Genomic DNA, 16,937 nt, shown 5'->3' on the forward strand with positions numbered 1-16,937 from the left:
GTGTACTCATATAAGTAAAATAAATAAATCTCAAAAGGAAAAAAAAACAACAACAACAAAAAACTGACTGTGGACTGAGGTTGGGGATTTAGCTCGGTGGTAGAACTCTGGCCTAGCAAGCACAAGGCCCTGGGTTCGGTCCTCACCTCCAAAGGTGGGAAAAACCTGGCTGCTCTTCCAGAGGATCTGGGAACAATTCCCAGCAACCACATAAATAAATAGATAAATATTTAAAAAAAACAGATGGGGGCTGATATTGGGATGTAAATCAAATAAATAAACCAGTAAAAAAGAATTAACTGTTCATTTTAAAAATAGAAAGAAAGGAAGCTAAGTGAGCCTTAAAGAATGAGCCAGTAAGCAGCACTCCTCCTTGGCCTCTGCTTCAGTTCCTGCCTCTAGGTGCCTGCCTCAGGTTCCTGTTCCGACTTCCCTTCATAATGGGTTGTAAAATGAGATCTCTTACTGAAACAACCCTGTGTGGGTCTGAGCTGGGTCCTATGCTTATATGTTATAGTTGTGTAGCTTGGTGTTTGTAGAGGAATTTTAATCCAGCAACACGGCCGCTCTTGCAAGAGATCACATCCAAAGACCTTCTAGGTCTGTGCGATCCAGCTGCAATACAGACATGTCCTGAGTACACACCTGTAATCCCTCTGGCTGGAATACAAGCACACCCTTAGTACCCACCTTTAATCCCAAACAATGAAGGTAAAATTCGTTTGTAGAAGGAAGTAGCCATGTTTGAAAGTGAGGTCTAACTGGGAGGCAGATAAAATGACAAATCAAAGATTTGATAAAATGAGTCAGAACAGCACAGGAAAGAGAAGACTTAAGAGAGCAGTGGAGCCGGGGGGTGGTGGCGCACGCCTTTAATCCCAGCACTTGGGAGGCAGAGGCAGGCGAATTTCTGAGTTCGAGGCCAGCCTGGTCTACAGACTGAGTTCCAGGACAGCCAGGGCTACACAGAGAAACCCTGTCTCGAAAAACCAAAAAAAAAAAAAAGAAAAAAGAAAAAGAAAAGAAAAGGTGACAGAGGAATTTGCTTGTGTGACTATGACGTCAGCCTCCTCCATGTGCAAGCCACACCAGCCCTTACAGGAGACTGACCTATCGCTCCACACCTAAGCATCCACCTCCAAAACAGGTCTAGGCTTGTAAGGACAGATTCAAGGAGGGGTATGGGATGGTTTTTAGCAGATTTAAATTCTCATCAGTAGAGGAGCAATTTGAAAAGCATGGGCTAGAGATTTGACTGTATTTCTCTCAGCAGTGAAGCTGCGACCTGCTCACACTGGCTCTGCAGACACAGATGTATGTCTCTTTCCTGTCTGCATGGGGAATACCATGCCAGTGGCTTGAAGTTAGTCACAGTGAGAGTATTCACACCAAGGAAACTGGAAAATGTAACACCCCGGGACTTTTTCCTCCCACAGGGCCGGCCAGTTGTCCGCACCCGTCAGTGCACGCAGCACTAAGTCGCTCAGTCCACCCCGGTTGGTCTGGGTGTCTCACAGCCTCACAGCGGAAAGTAAGGAAAGGAACACAACAGGTTGGCAGAACTGCTTTGTCTCTTCATGATTTTTGTTTTGTGTTGAATTTTGAGACAGGGTCTCTCCACATAGCCCTGGCTGTCCTGGACCTCACGATGTAGACCAGGCTGGCCTCCAACTCACAGAGATCCGTCTGCCTCTGCCTCCCGAGTGCTGAGACTAAAGGTGTACACCACCATACACTACTTGTAATTTTGTTTTATAGCTCTCTATGTAGCCCAGTCTGTCCTCAAAAGCACCATCCTCCTGCCGCAGCCTCCTGAGTGCTGGGGTTGGAGGCATGCGCTGCTACACGTGCTCAGACTGATAAGGATGGGCTAGAGATGGGTTTCTGGACAGAGGTGGAATTCCTGAGGTGGAATGTGTCTATACCACATACAGGCTGGGTGACCTCAGCACCTCACTTCACCCCTCTGTGTCTCAGCCCATGAAGGAGTTTGATAACAGTCCCCGCTCAGGGACCTTTTACAGGGGGCGGTGCTAGGTCACAGAGACTGCTCAGAGCACAGTCACGACCTCAGCAAGGGAGGACGGAGTCAGAACTGATGGACAGATGGACAGGCTCGGTATTTCACATACACAAATATCTTTGGTGTTTTTACATATAATAAAAAATAAATACTTATAAAATTAAAGCCAACAACCCAGATCGAGAGAGTGTGTGACTAGGAATGGCCAGAAATGTAGTGGATGAGATGCCCCTCCCAACCCCACCCACTACTCACCATCAGTGAAGAGAGGCTCTGGGAGCTTCCGGAAGAAAGCCTTGAGCAGGCTGCTGATCACATTGAGGTCCTGCCAGCGCTAAGGAGGAACAGAGCTGTCAGGACACAGACAGGATCCCAGGGGCCCACATTCCCATGTCTGGTAGCTCTAGGACCAGCCAGGCCACCAAGTCCCCAGGTCTCTGTGCCTGTCCAGAACATATACTTGACTCCAGCTAGCCCAGTGGGCTCAATACTGTCTGCCACAAAAAGTGAGAGGGCCCAAATGTGGGGAACAGAAGTCAGGGCAGCCATCTCACATAAGCACGCCCTGACATCTCCAGTGTATCCGTAAGTGCCAGGCCGCCTGCCGCTCCCCAGCTAAGAGCGATCCTCTGAGCAGGCACATCACCCAAAGCCCAAGTGTGCACAGCACAGGGCTCACACGCTGCCGACTCCTTCCTGTCCTGGGCCCTCTGCACATGTCCCCTGTGCTGTCCCCTAGGGGAGCTCTCCATCCCACGCCCTGCACAGGAACGCCTCCTCACCTTGCCTCACTGCCCAGGTCTAAGCAGCCACCCATGAATCCCAGCACCACACCATCTGCACCACACTCTGACATTCTTCCAGATGCTTCTTCCCTTGTCTTCACTATCTCCCATGAGACTGTGCTCTGAGCGGCCGGGATGCAAATGATCTAAGTGTGGGGTGATTTTGTCTCCTGGGGCTCTCCCATTTTCATGTGTGTGTACACATGTGAGCATGAGTATGGGAGTGTACACGCTCATTTGTGCACGTGAAGGCCTGATCGTTCTCTGCCACCTTATCCAGTGTGGCAGGGTGTCTCAATCGAACCCAGAGCACACCGCTATGGCTACTCTCCTTAGCCAGTTTGCTCTGGAGAGCCTGTCTCCACCTTCTCAAGACTGGAACTACAGGTGAGCTACCAAAGCCACTCAGCACTTACAAAGGTGCTGAGACCTGCTCAGCCAATACTTTAACCACTGCACTATCTCCCAGCCCTTCTTCTTCTTTCTTTAAAAATGCTGCTTATCACTCGTGCGCTTGGGTGTTGTGCGTATGGGGAGGTCAGAAGACACAGTCTGGGAGTCAGCTCTCTCCTCGCTCCGCGGGTTCTGGGGAAGTTCCATCTCACCAGGCTTGCCTGGCAAGAACGTTTACCTGCTCGGATTCTCCAGTCGGGCTATTTTGGTTTTCCCATCTGGGTTGAGGGAGCACCACACACATAGGAGGATATGGCCAGGGATGATGCTAAATTTCCTCCACTACAATACCACACACGTGCACCTCAGTACATAATTCATTTGCCTCAAATGTCCACCGAGCTCGGGAAGAGAAGCTGCTCTAACCATCTAGAGGAAGAGACAGTTCACTCTGTCCACCAGGGGGCGCCAACACCCTACATGCCATAGCTAGGCATAGCTAGGCTTATGATCTAGTTCTGAGTTCCTACCTCAGAACTGCCAGAGAGCAGGAAACAGTCTGCAGAGACTGACTCAGACTCACCACAGAGAGCCTCAGCTCTGTGCCAGAGTGCCCAACATCACCCTCTCCACGGGCGCACACACAGTGCTGACTTCCACACTCCACCAAAGCAAAGACGAAACCTCATCAGTGGGAGTGATGCCTGCCACCAAACTGCAGCTAGCACACCGGGCGTGCCTGCTCAACCTGGTCAGGCCGGCCACCCCTCCATCTCTGCCCCCGCTTCTTCCCAGCTAAGGTGAGCTGATGTGTCTCACTGAATGCTGACCCGGTTTGGGGTGGTTCTTACAGGCCCCTCTCCGCTCCTCCTTGATGGCTGAGCACCTCTCCTCTCCCTCCAGTTTCCTCTGACAGTGTCTGTCCCACACCAGCTCCCTAAGAGCTCTGTCCTTCTGCCCTTCCAAGCTGGTATCAGTCTGGCTTTTCCCTTGGCCCCAGGCTGTCACATAACCCCACTTAGCCAAGGCCTGAGGAGACTGTCAACCCATATAGGTGATGTACCATCATCCCAAATGCAATGGGGCATGACCTGACTCATCCCTCCCTTCAGCCTCTCCTCAAGCCATCCTGTTTCTCATGTAGCTACCAGTCCACCCTCTGGTCTCTCTGCCTGTCCTTCCTCCCCTCTCCCTGCCTCCACTTACCCAGGGCCCTCTGTTATCCTGACCCACAGTGACCCCTGCACCTCTGGGCTTCTTTCCTCACCCTCTGCTCTCCACAAAGCCTTGGCATCACTCTCCCTCATGCCCTCCCCTTGGTGGTGCTCCCCAGTGTAAGAACTGCCCAAAGCTCCCTCACTGTCCCTGGCTCAAGGTCAAAGGTTACAGGAATCCATCAGTAGCCCTGGGTCTGACGGTCCCCACCCCCAAACACAGAAGGTGTGCCCATCTTTGTCCAACCCCCAAGCACTTTCGTGAGTCTTAAACCATGCCAGCTCTCCCTCCTGCTTTGCCACATCCTCAGGAGCTCTGGAGGCTGCCCCTGCTCCAGCCCTCAGCAGTCTCTCCCTCCTCTCATACACAAGCGCTTGGTGGCAGCTCGCTCTTTTCTCTTATCTCTGATGCCACATCTACTTGTCTCCTCTCCCAGAGATAAAAATATTCCGTGTCACTGGTCTGTGGTGCGTCACTAGCCAGACTCACAGCTTTCCCCCCAAAGCCCTTTTCATTGGCGCCCCTTTGGTCAAATAAAAATCTTACACAAAAATCCAAGGTGGGCTAGCCAGAGATCACTCAACAGGTAAAGACGCTCGCGGCCACACCTGAGGAGCCAAGCCGAGTCCCCAGGACGCACATGGTGGAAAGGGAGAACCAACTTCCACATGTCCCACAGCACACACAGTCCAGGTGGAGCCCCCAGCAAATGAATAGATGTGAAAAACTCCAAGGTAATACTCAGAGCAAAGCAGAGTGGCCCTCGATCCAGCAAAGCTAGGGCTCTCGACCTGTGTGTGGCCTCTTCAAAGTCCCTCGGGGAACCTGAGACTCCAGGACTCATTTGAACACTACAGTCATGTACACGCTCTGTGGCGTAGTGTCAGCAGCTGCGGTGTGCTCTCAGCTCCAGCCTTTCTTTCCAGGCTGCAGCATTGGTGCACACCCCCTCCTCCAGGCCAGGGCTCTTTGGACCTCAGCGCCCCACAGAATCCAGCCCATTTTGCCTGGTGCTAAAGGACTGTAGGAAGGAGGAGGGTGGGCAGGATGAGGAAGGAGAGAAGGAGGGGAGGCAGGGAGAACAGCAGGAGGCCTAAAATGCTTGCTAACTGGCTCTCTTGGAAGTTGATTTCCCAGGAAGTGTTCAGCCCTCTCTCTGGCCGTATTTATATTTGCACTTAGCTGAGAGAACTCGGCCGTCCTAAATGCCCATGCAAAACTGTCACCCAGCCAGAGGACGACAGCTGCTCCGCCACTGCCCATAGCTATATCCCAACTCTTGGAAGGCAGAGGCAGAAGGATCAGCTTGGGCTACATAGAGGACCCTCTCTGAAAAAAACAAAAACAAACAAACAAACAAAACCCAGCTGCCTTTGTCTCAGTACCTAGCAGGCCAGGCTACATTTCTTTTTGGGCCATTCTTGGGAAGACGCCCGTTGGGGCCGGCCGACTGGGCAGGCTTTCTTCTGCCATCTGGACACTCTGGCCCAGTGACAAGCATATAGTGGAACATGGTGAGTGCAACCAGGCTGTCCCCGGACTCCACTAATGGCTGAGCCACACCCACCTCATCCTGCAGGTTGATGTCACTGGGCCCACGGTTGAGCTGCTCCTGCAGGCTAGACACTACTGCATTGTTGCCAGGTACCCGGTAAATGCCAGTTGATTCCAGCCCCCGTGCCTCCACAATACGGCAGCAGGCAGCCACGATCAGGGGGACACGCTGGGAGCAGAGACATGGGAGAGGGGTTAGGAACAGGGCTGGGGTAGGAGGCTAAGTGGGTAGAGAAGGAAGACCAGAGCTGCTATCAGGACACCCAAGGAGATCAAGTTCTTTGGCCTCTCTCTAACGGTCAGAACTAATATGAGCCACAGGCTCAAAAGGTGCAAACCAGGGTGGGCCTCAGGTCAGCGAGGCCCTCTGTAGGACTCTGGGATCCCCTCTTCCGGTTGGCCATCCGGCTGTGTATATGAGGAACAGGCTGCCGTCACATTCTCACAGCTCTGGTCCCTGCCATGGCCTGCTATGCACTGCCTGCCTCGAGCACTGTGGGTACCCACCTGGTTCTCAGTGGCAGGCTGGCACTCCTCCAACCGGATCCCAAATGCCCTCGGGGTGGCCTTCTTGTTCTTCTTGATAATGTTGATACCCCAGGGGGTTCTGGGAGCTGCAGTAGTGTCTTCTGGGATGAACAGTGGCAAAGAGAGCTGGGGTCAGCTGGGGGAGGCCAGAGGGTCCCACACACTCAGTGCCACACCCACACACCAGGACACAGGGACTCAGAGGGTCCCACACATTCAGTGCCACACCCACACGCCAGGACACAGGGACTTCATCAAAGAACTGGGGAGGCCGGAAATTATATGCAGTGAGAGAAGGCTTAGAGGGTGAGGTAACTGAGCCCAGGAAGGAGGTTATGGCTCCATAAGGGTAGTTGGCGGCCTCAAGGACCAGCCTGTGAGATGAGTGCATCCCACATTTCGGCGTGACCAAAGGAAATGCTTTCTTTTGGCTGTAAAAAAAAAAAGATTTTAAAGTTTAAAAAAATTTTGCGTGTGTGTGTGCACACGTGTGTGTGTACTGGGGGTGCACATGAGTGCTGGTCCCCAGAGATGTCAGAGGAGTCAGAGCTGCTGAAGCTGGAGCTGCAGGCAGGTGTAAGCTCTGAGGCCCTCTGGAAGCTCGTCACCACTGAGCAGTCTCTCTAGTGCAGGAAGTGGTTCCTAACAGCCCGGGCTGTAAAGATGCAGGCCGCCTGCAGAGTGAGCCTCTCACTCCCACAGGACACAGGCAGAAACCAGAGGGCTGCCCAGCAAGAATGTTGTGGAAGCAAATCAGGATCCAGATGCTTCCAGCCCCGAAACCTTGAGGCCCCAGACCCCTCACAGACTCACACTCAAGGCAGACATCAGTAGTCACCCCGGGCACACACAGGCAGGGGCGCTGCCCCGCACAAGCACACTCTGTGCACACAGCCCTCCTACCCTTGCTTCCTGCAGACTGGTCCTGAGTTCTGAGGCCGCGGACCGCAGTCTGCTTGAGGAATTCAGACTTGAGGCCTCCCAGGCCCCGAGAGCCTTTAGGGGAGGCATCGGCTTTAGGCCCAGAGCTATGGCTGCAGAGGGGAGAAGGAAGAGGAGGGTGTCTTCATCTGGAGTGGCTCAGCAAGCCACTGTCCCCAGCCTCCATCCTCTCCAACTAGAGACAATCCGCTCACCTCACTTACTGAGCGAGGGAGCTCCCAACCCCACAGGACTGCCTCCCCACACAGGCTGCTCTGGGAGAACTGGTCTTACCTCACTTTGCGATAATCATTAAGCTTCTTGCTGATCAGAGCTTGGTTGGCACAGCCAGGGTCCTGCCAGGGGGAGGGGAGGAGAGAGGAGCCATGTCAGGGGCCACAGACCACCCCACCAGAGTTCCTCCCCGGCCCCTGCCTCAGTCTTCCCTCTATCCACCAGGTGGACAGCATAGACCTGGATGGGCAAAGGCCAGGGCTGGCCTCCCTGGGCAGCTGTGTGACTTTGGGGAAGCCACCTAACATCTCTGAGCCCCAGTCAGTTTGGCAGTAAGTATAGTGGGGCTGAACAAAGCAGCCTCCATGTTGGGGTGCAGAGCAGCAGAGCATTCCTCCCAGACCTGTCAGTTACAGACGGACAATTACTACAGGTGGACCGACAGTATCCCAAGAGAAAGCCTCTAGAACAGGGGACGCAGGCCCTCTGCTGTGTAGAGCAGAGGCTATCCTCAGGAGGGGAGGACCCCACCAAGGTTCTCAGGGAAAGGGCTATCCAGGGACAAGCCTGGGCGCACTGCCTTCATGGTGACGCCAGCCTCCAGTCACTAGACTGCACCTTCCTCTGCACAGGTGTGTCAGATGACCTCTGTGCAGTCTGGACCCAGAGGAGACATTGGCAATTCTAAGGAGAGAATTTCTTTTTTTTTTTTTTTTTTTTTTAGCTCTCCCCAACCTCTGCCTGGCTGCCGCCAAAGGCTAAGCCTCTGGTTAAGGTCCCTGTGTCTGTCCTCTGACTCAGGAGGGCGCTGACATCTGAGCAGGACAGCTCATTCTGCACCCCGTTCCTTGGAGATTGCCTACTCCAGCCTACCAGAGGCTATGGCTGGCCTGGAGCTGACCTCAGTGGGACAGAGCCTGCCCGAGGCAGACCCAACAAAGACAGTAATTACTGTAATCGCTGCAGTTGCTATTGTTTCTGCTGGTCCCTGGGCTCTGAGAATGCCAGCTGCCTGCAGCCAGTGCATGAGTCTGTCTTCAAACCCAAACTTAGGTGGGCAGTCCCACGGTAGATTCTTAATAGCTCTTTTCCTAGGAGAGGGAGTGAGATTCAGAGTGGCCACCCCAGGTCACAGCAGCTGAGAGGCAGCCCTGCCTTGCCCTGCCCTGCCTCTGCCTTGCCCTGGTGGCCCACTGGGCACAAGCCCAGGGCCTCACCTCGCCCTCGGCCCTGCTGTTCTCCCGGATCGCTCTGATCCAGCCCAGCATGTCATCCCGGTCCTCAGCCTGAAAGAGATATTCACAGAAGTCAGCGGTGGTCAGCCGGAACACGTGCCTCCTCTTGGTCTCGCTGTAGGAGATGTCCACCAGGCAGGAGCCGATGCAGACGGGCGCCGCCTCGTCCTCACCTGCGCCGGCCGCCGCAGCCCCCGCAGCCGCCGGCCCGGGCTCCCGCCGCTCCTTGCTCAACGAGAGCAAGCGCGCCCGCAGGACGGCATAGACGCGCTTCCACTGGCGCAGGCCGCCGCCCGCTTTCTGCAGGGAGACATAGAGTGGGAGAAACAGGGCAGCGGTGAGAGCCATGCCTGCCACGGGTCTGCCAAAGGCTGAGAAGCAGCAGGCCATGGACTACAGAGGAGACAGACCTTAGCCTACCCCGCCTCCCTTCCAACAGCCAAACTGTGGCCTCTCAGTCCACTTGCCCAGACCCACCACTAAAAACCCCAAGATGTCAACTTCTACCTACTCTAAATACCAGCACTGCCAGACAGGGACCTGAAATGGAATCCAAGAAGGAGTAAGGTCCCCAGAAGCATAAAATATCACCAAGCGTGGTGACACACACCTTTGGTTCCAGCACTCAGAAGGCAGTTAGGTACATCTCTGAGTTCAAGGCCAGTCTATGCCTATGAGTTAAAGGTGTGCGCCACCACCGCCTGGCTGAGAAACCTTGTCTTGAAAAAAAAAAATTCTTACCACGCCATCCCTTGCTCAGACTCTGCCTCGTGTGTCACCCTGAACAAAACTGTGATGGCCAGGAGCTACCAACACACTGAGGAGGCTGCCCTCCCCAGTGCCTTGCCTCTCCCTCAAGACTTCACTAGGGGCACCCTGCCTAGAACCCACTCTCAGTGTCACTTGGGAGCCGGAGGGGCTTCCAGCCCTTGCCTTGCTGCTCCCTGGCCTGACACAGGCAGCCTCTTTCCCTTTTTAAAATTGATTTATTTTGTTTTGGTTTGGTTTTGTTGTTGCTGTTTTTGAGACACGGTTTCTTTCTCTGTGTAGCCTTGGCTATCCTAGAACTCACTCTGTAGACCAGGCTGGCCTGGAACTCAGAAATCCGCCTGCCACTGCCTCTCGCCACTAATTAAAGGCATGCGCCACCACGAAGCTTCTTTCTTGCTTTCAATCCACCCTCTCTCCATACTTGTAGTTCATTTTATTCTATTCTATTTTATTTCATGTGTATGAGTGCAGGTCTGTATGCCACATTTGTGCCTGGTACCTGTGGAAGTCAGGAGAGGGCACCAGACCCCCTGAACCTGGAGCTAGGGATGGTTGTGAACTGCCCTGTGGGCATTGAGAACTGAGCCTGGGTCCTCTGCCAGGGGACCATGTGCTAGCCCAGTGGTGGTAGTAGTGATGCATGCCTTTAATCCCAGCACTTGGGAGGCAGAGGCAGGCAGAACTCTGAGTTTGAAGCCAGCCTTGTCTATAGAGTTCCGGGACAGCCAGGGCTACACGGAGAAACCCTGTCTCGAAAAACGAAAAGAAAAAAGAAAAAAAGGGGATCATATGGTCTTAACCACTAGCCATGTCCCCAGATGCAGACCGTAGTTCTGTCTTACCTAGACTAAACTACCATTTGGAGACATTTGTCTGGAGATATGGTGGAAGAGAGAGGTGTCCCTAGCAGGCAGTAGCCAAGGATGACACTAACCATGCACCCATCCAGACAGCACTCCACAGTGAAGCATTCGTCCAGGCCCAACAGGCAACAGAGAAGGAGACCTCCCTTGCAGGACTTTGTCCTGAGCTGTCCTCACCCTGCACCCCTCCTGCAGGGACATTATGCACTCCTGTGGCTTTAAGCAGTCATTTCATCTGCTGATGCCAACTGCGTTAAGCACCAGCCCAGGGCTGAGAGGCTCAAACCCTGCTCAGCAACCCCACGCCCTGCTCCTGGCTTGCACACAGCATGGGTGGGCCCCATACTCCCTGCTCACAACAGTGTACGAGCCTCTGCCCTCAAACCTGTTCTCCACCCTTGTGCCATCTTTTCCAGCTCGGTCAATCCGCCTAGCTTCCCTGAAACCTGGGAGTTGCCTCTGACATCTAGCTCATGAGAAAACAACCCTGCTCCTTTCAGAGTATCGCCTGTCCCCAACTGGGTGCCATCATCCTGTCCCCCTCATTGACCTTCTCACCTGGACAACAGCACCGACCTTCTCCGCACCCCTCTCCTTGTCCCTGCAGGCAACAGTCCTGCAGACATTTCTGCAGTGAAAGACTGCCCCTGGGTAGCCCCTTAAAGCAAACAGAAGGCCCTGAGGTCCCATGCTGACTCCAAACTCATCTCCCTGCTTCTGTCTGTCAAGCCACCAGGCTTTTGCCTCCCAGTGACTTCCTACCTTACTTACAGCCCATGCACTAGCTGCTTCTCCTGCGGGCTCTCTCACTCTCCCTCCCCACTTATTTATTTATTTATTTATTTATTTATTTATTTATTTATTTTAAAAGGGTGGGGAAATGTGGGTGTGCTGTGGCACGATAGTGAAAGACAAAGGACAACTTTAAGGACCAAGTTCCTACCTCCACCATGTGCATCCCCGGGACTGAGCTCACTCATCAGGCTTGGCAGCAAGCCTCCTCACCTGCTGAGCCCTGTGCTCATCCCCTCCTCCTCTCCTCCTCTGTTCCTCCTCCTCCTCCTCCTTCTTCTATTGTATGCATGTATGTAGGTATGTATGCATGCATGTATGCATGCATGTATGTATGCATGCGTGTGTGTGCGTATGCATGTATGTATGTATGTGTGTGTGTATGTATGGATGAGTGTATGCATGTATGCATGTGTGGATGGATGGTCGTTGTTATTGTTGCCGCCTTGGAGACTGAATGCAGGGTCTATACATGTCAGGAAGATTCTGCACTGACCTAGATTCCCCAGACCCTAGCTCTGTCTATCCTGAAACTCACTCTGTAGACCAAGCTGGCCTCAAACTCAGAGCCTGCTCTGCCTTTCAAGTGCTGGGATTAAGTGTGCACCACTGTGCTAGGCTATACTTGAACTCCTGATCTTCATGCCTCTGCCTCCCAGGCATTCGGCTTCTCTCATTTCTGTATGTGGCTGCCTCCTTCAGCTCTAAGCTCAAGTCACCGGCATCGGCTCCTTGATGAGGTGCCTCTGACAGTTCTGTTGCCCTACAGATACCCCCTAAGCTCACCTCCTGGATGTGGGTGGCCGGCTACAAGCTGCCAGGGCAAGTGCTCCTTGTTTATCAGCTAATATTGAGTCTACTTTATGTCCTGATAGTGGGGGTCTCCAGAGAACAAGGCTGAAGCACCCATGCCCGGCTTCCCTCAGGGTGGATTCCCTTAGCCTAGCACACCCTCACAGAGCCCTGGGCTCAGACAGTGCCGCCTGGAGCAGCCCTACCACTAATGTAATAAACAAGACTCCTGTTCAAGAGAATAACTGTGTTAACGTGAGGTGGCCCCAAGGCTCCCCCTAAGACTAAACCGTCTGGATAACCCTGAATAAGTCAAGTCTTTCCCTGGCATCAGTGTCACCTCTAACAGATAATGAGAGTTAAGCAGTACGTGTCCACGGTCATGTCCCTCACACAGTGGCTCTGGCAGAATGAGAACCACCCGCATGCGCCACCCATCCTCTGTCTGGCATTGGTGGTCTCTGAAGGAGGTGGAGGATGGAACTGCTGGTGTAGATGACATGAGGCTACCCCAGATAGACCCAGGGTCAGCAGCTAACTCCGACTCCAGGATACTTCTTTTAGTTCCCAGACGTGGCACCAGGTGACAAGCCCCTGTACTTCAGAACTAACTCAGTGAACCAAGGAGTTAATGCCCATCCCTGCCTAGAAAACACTGGAGCTGGGCTAGCAGGGTCACCCAAAGCTGGGGCCAGGCTCCCTGACAGAAAGATCACTAAGATACTTTTCTACCATGCATGGATGTAGAGGCTGTTGTCCCCACAGGCTCTGCCTGGACATCCTGCTGTTCTTGTCCACCCCTTCTTGGAGTGACTGCCATCTTCCCATGTCTGTTTAGTTCCACGGCCAACCTCGACTTCCCAGTTCTCACTTCCTGTAGAGATTCTGTTGTTGCGCACACCTTTTATCCCAGCACTGGGGAAGCAGAAACAGGCGGATTTCTGAGTTTGAGGCCAGCCTGGTCTACAGAGTGACTTCCAAGACAGCCAGGGCTACACAGAGAAACCCTGTCTTCAAACATCAAGGAGGTGGGGGGAGAAAAGACTCTGCTAGGTCCTTGTCATTCTCCTTCTCCCTGTGCCTTAGGCCACAGGTGCACACCTGGCAGACTAAGGTGTGGGCCGCCCTGTACCTCCCTGTCTGCCAAACCTATGCTTCCATTCACAGGATCTCAACCAAAGTACGTGTAGGGTCACACAGCTCCAACAGACCTTCCTCTCCCCTAATCCTCCCTCAGGTGGCCAGAGGCTCAAGACAGAGTCCCCCCTGCCAGCCAAGCCAGGAGCTAGGCTCCTTGGCCTATCCTGTACCTTCCTCAGCCCCAGAGGCCATCAGCCAACCTTCTCCCTAGAATCTCTTACAAACAGTTTCTGGTCCCATCCCAGGGCCTTGATCATGTAAACAGCAGCAATGATACGGATTCCTTCTGGCAGAGACATGCTACTATCCGACGTTACACATCTCTGCACTCTACCCCATATCTCAAGACAGAAAAGTTCCTCCAGGTACCAAATCCCCACGTCACCTTCTACCGCTTGCTCTGGGCTCTCCAGCCAACCTGGCTTGGGCACACTCAGCCTCCCTCCAGCCTTAGTGAGGGCTCTCCCCAGGATGCTACGTCCCACCCACTTCCTCTCTACTACAGACTCCCATGAGCTTCACCTCAACCTCCTAGACATACACACCCCACCCGCTAAGCCCCAAACTCCCTGTGCTGTGACCTGCAGTGCACCTGTCATTGAGGAGCAATTAGCACTTTCTCTGTGGTCATCAACCCCAAGAGGACAGGACTGGGCAAGCAGCCCCCTCACATAAGTCACTAGAGTTCAGCAGCTCCTCGGGAGCAGGGACTTTGTGCTCCCGGGCCTTCAGAACCTACACCTCTCCCCTCCTGACTCATCTTATAGCTCAGGGGACTTGAGTTTGCTCCCGGAGTCATATGCACACAATATGTGGCTGGGTAGAAATTCAAACTCTGACTATTTCAAAGTTCGTCCTTTCCAGGTTCCACCCCTACAGGGGTCCCTTCTACGGGTTCCATGACCATGGATTTAACCAAACAGGGATCAAAAGCACTCAGAAAAACAAAACAAAACAAAAATAACACCTGCATCTCTACCAAGGGATACAGATTGGCTTTTTTCCCTCAGCAGTCCATAATCAACTCAGAGTAACAACTATTCACATAGCCTTACATAGCATGAGGCAACATATGTCATCCGGAGATGAGTTACAGTGCCTGGGAGGATTGTGTAAGCCCAACGCAGATACCAAGCTGCTTTATATAAGGGGCTTGCGTGTCCATGAGTCTGGAGCCCTCATAAATACTGAGATTCCTGTAATGGCAGTAAGACAGAAGAACAGCAGCCCCGAGTGCCAAGCTCTGTGGGGACCCCAGTCTCACTTCCCACTGATTCTCTCTGCAATAAGTCAGGCAAGAGTTCCTGAGGCACAGCCCACAACAAACACTATATTTTTTCTCGTGTGTGTATGTGTGTTTGTGTGTGTGTGTGCGTGTGTGTGTGGTGTGACTAGGGCTTGAAATCAGGCCCTTATATCTGCTAGACAAACATTTACCAATAGTCTATACCCTTAGCCCTTTTATACATTTTATTTTGAGACAGAATTTTAGTAAGTTGCTAAGGCTGGCCTTGAACTCACTCTTTAGCCTAGACAGGTCATGAACTTCCCATCCTCCTGTCTCAGCCTCTCAAATAGCTTGGATTATAGACTAGACTCACCACACATAGCATGATACACTCTTGTTCACACCATGTCTTTTAAATGCTTAGGAGCAGGTTTGGAAAGGTGTTAGTCAGCTCCCCTTATAGACACTGAGTCATAAGCACTAGGTTCTGAGTCCTCAGATCAACAAGCCATGGCATCAAGATTGAAGGCCAGATCTGTTTAAACCACCCTGCCTCCTTTTTTTTCCGTCTCTCCAGCCCAGGGCTCCAAGCCTGGAACTCAAGCTCCTGCCTGAGAGATTAGAGCCCCACCTTACCTTCTGAGTCCTATCTGTCTCCTCCTGCCCCCTCCTCACCCACTCACAAAGTGGTGGCTTCTAAGGGGTCTTCTTACTCCCTGGCTTCCCTCACTAAGTCACCCCAGGAAGCCGCATGAGCACTTGAAAGCTCCAGCTCCAAGAGCCCCAAGGGTGTCAGTTGTCCTTAAACCAAGTCTGCGCCCAAGGACCTCACAGGCCGGGAGAGCCAGCCTCTGCTTCCCTCAGCCTACCCTAGCTCCTTTATCCAGAGCCCCGTCGCTCAGTCATGGCCTTTCAAGAATGGCTTGGTCAGGATTCCAAACAGCTTGCCGTGTACTTCCATTGCAGGAGCACCTTTCTGCTAACCTCCTTTTCAGGATTCAGTAAATCCCCCTCCCCCAGAAACTCTTCCTGGCGTGTAACTTAATTCCACAGGCTACAGCCTGAAGTAGTTTTTTTTTTTTTTTTTTTTTTTTTTGGTTTGGTTTGGTTTGGTTTAGTTTGGTTTTTTGGCTCCAGAGGCTTCAGGGCAGGCATAAGAGCACCTGGAAAGTTCTGCCAGAGCCAGCTTCCATCCGGCCAGTCCTCCGGCCTCAGGCCGCCTTACCTTCCCCTTCTTGGTGAGGATCTGCTTATAATACAACCAGCCTTCTCTCCTGATGTCACTGAAGGTTGCATCTGAGAGGTCAGAGGTTGAGTGTCGTTTAGAGGGGGCATCAGCATCTTCAGAGGTGCCCCAGCTATCTAGAGACTGTTGGGAGAAGACATTAGGCAATTTAGGGTGACTCCCACAGTGCCAGCATCTCAGGAGCCTCATGGACCACTGGCAGCCACACGGGCCTGGCGTATGTCTGGGCTGTACTCTGCTGTGCTGGGTGACCTCATGGGCCTTGCTTGTCCTCTCTGGACTGTTTGTGTTGAGGTCATGAGACCTCCTGAAGAAGCCAGAACGGAGGAAAGAGCTGGACCTACCAGCAGGACACATGGCTCCCCACGCTGGAAAAACCAGCCTGGGCCTTCCTTCAGCTTTACAGCCTCGAAGGAATTGAGGAAACAGGGGAAGTGATTGTGGCAATAAGGAGTTAAGTAAACAGCGGAAGTAGGAACATCAACAAAGACCAAGTAGTGATGGGACAGGGAGTGAAACCCACCAGGAGTTAAACAAGAAGTGATGGTGTCACCAGGAATCCAGCCTCAGAGCTGGCGTGTCCAGGGAGAGTTCAGTAAGCTGAGGAAGTGACAAGGGGAGCTAGGTGGCTCTGTCTTGAAGGTGCTAAGCTAACAAAACACACTTGCGTGTGAGAAAAGTGCACAAATGACCAGGAGACCGGAAAAGGCACGTGGGGAGGCTTGGGGGCCCTAGCGCTATAATGTTCCCAGCACTCAGGAGGCTGACACAGAAACATCACAGGTTTGAAGCCAGCCTGAATTAAACCCTGTCTTCAAGGTCTATGAAGACCTGGCCTGGGGCTGGAGAGATGGCTCAGCGGTTAAAAGCACTGGCTGGCCAGGCAGTGGTGGCTCACACCTTTAATCCCAGCACTTGGGAGGCAGAGGCAGGCGGATTTCTGAGTTTGAGGCCAGCCTGGTCTACAGAGTGAGTTCCAGGACAGCCAGGGCTACACAGAGAAACCCTGTCTCGAAAAACAAAAAAAAAAAAACAAAAAAAAAAAGAAACAAACAAACAAAAAACGATGGCTGCTCTTCCAGAGGTCCTGAGTTCAATTCCCAACAACCACATGGTGGCTCACCACCATCTGTAACTGGCCTCCACAGCAGTAGGATGTGAGCATGGCACACACACACACACACAGGCGTGAGCATGGCACACATACACACACAGGC

The 16,937-nt window shown here is 52.9% G+C and overlaps 1 protein-coding gene across 1 annotated transcript in view; it reads right to left on the reverse strand.

Annotated features, from left to right (window-relative positions):
* The window catches only part of Arhgap23 (Rho GTPase activating protein 23), a 65,942-nt gene that overhangs the window by 33,763 nt on the left and 15,242 nt on the right, over window positions 1-16,937 (reverse strand). The window contains exons 11-17 of the mRNA XM_028755037.1: window positions 15,700-15,843; window positions 8,871-9,188; window positions 7,714-7,775; window positions 7,402-7,532; window positions 6,478-6,599; window positions 5,984-6,139; window positions 2,279-2,357 (exon numbers count right to left, since the gene is read on the reverse strand). Of these exons, the coding sequence (XP_028610870.1) occupies window positions 2,279-2,357; window positions 5,984-6,139; window positions 6,478-6,599; window positions 7,402-7,532; window positions 7,714-7,775; window positions 8,871-9,188; window positions 15,700-15,843 (1,012 nt within the window). The remainder of the gene's footprint in view (window positions 1-2,278; window positions 2,358-5,983; window positions 6,140-6,477; window positions 6,600-7,401; window positions 7,533-7,713; window positions 7,776-8,870; window positions 9,189-15,699; window positions 15,844-16,937) is intronic.

Source organism: Grammomys surdaster, unplaced genomic scaffold (assembly GCF_004785775.1).
Source record: "Grammomys surdaster isolate TR1022 unplaced genomic scaffold, NIH_TR_1.0 126048, whole genome shotgun sequence".
Lineage (NCBI taxonomy): Eukaryota > Metazoa > Chordata > Mammalia > Rodentia > Muridae > Grammomys > Grammomys surdaster.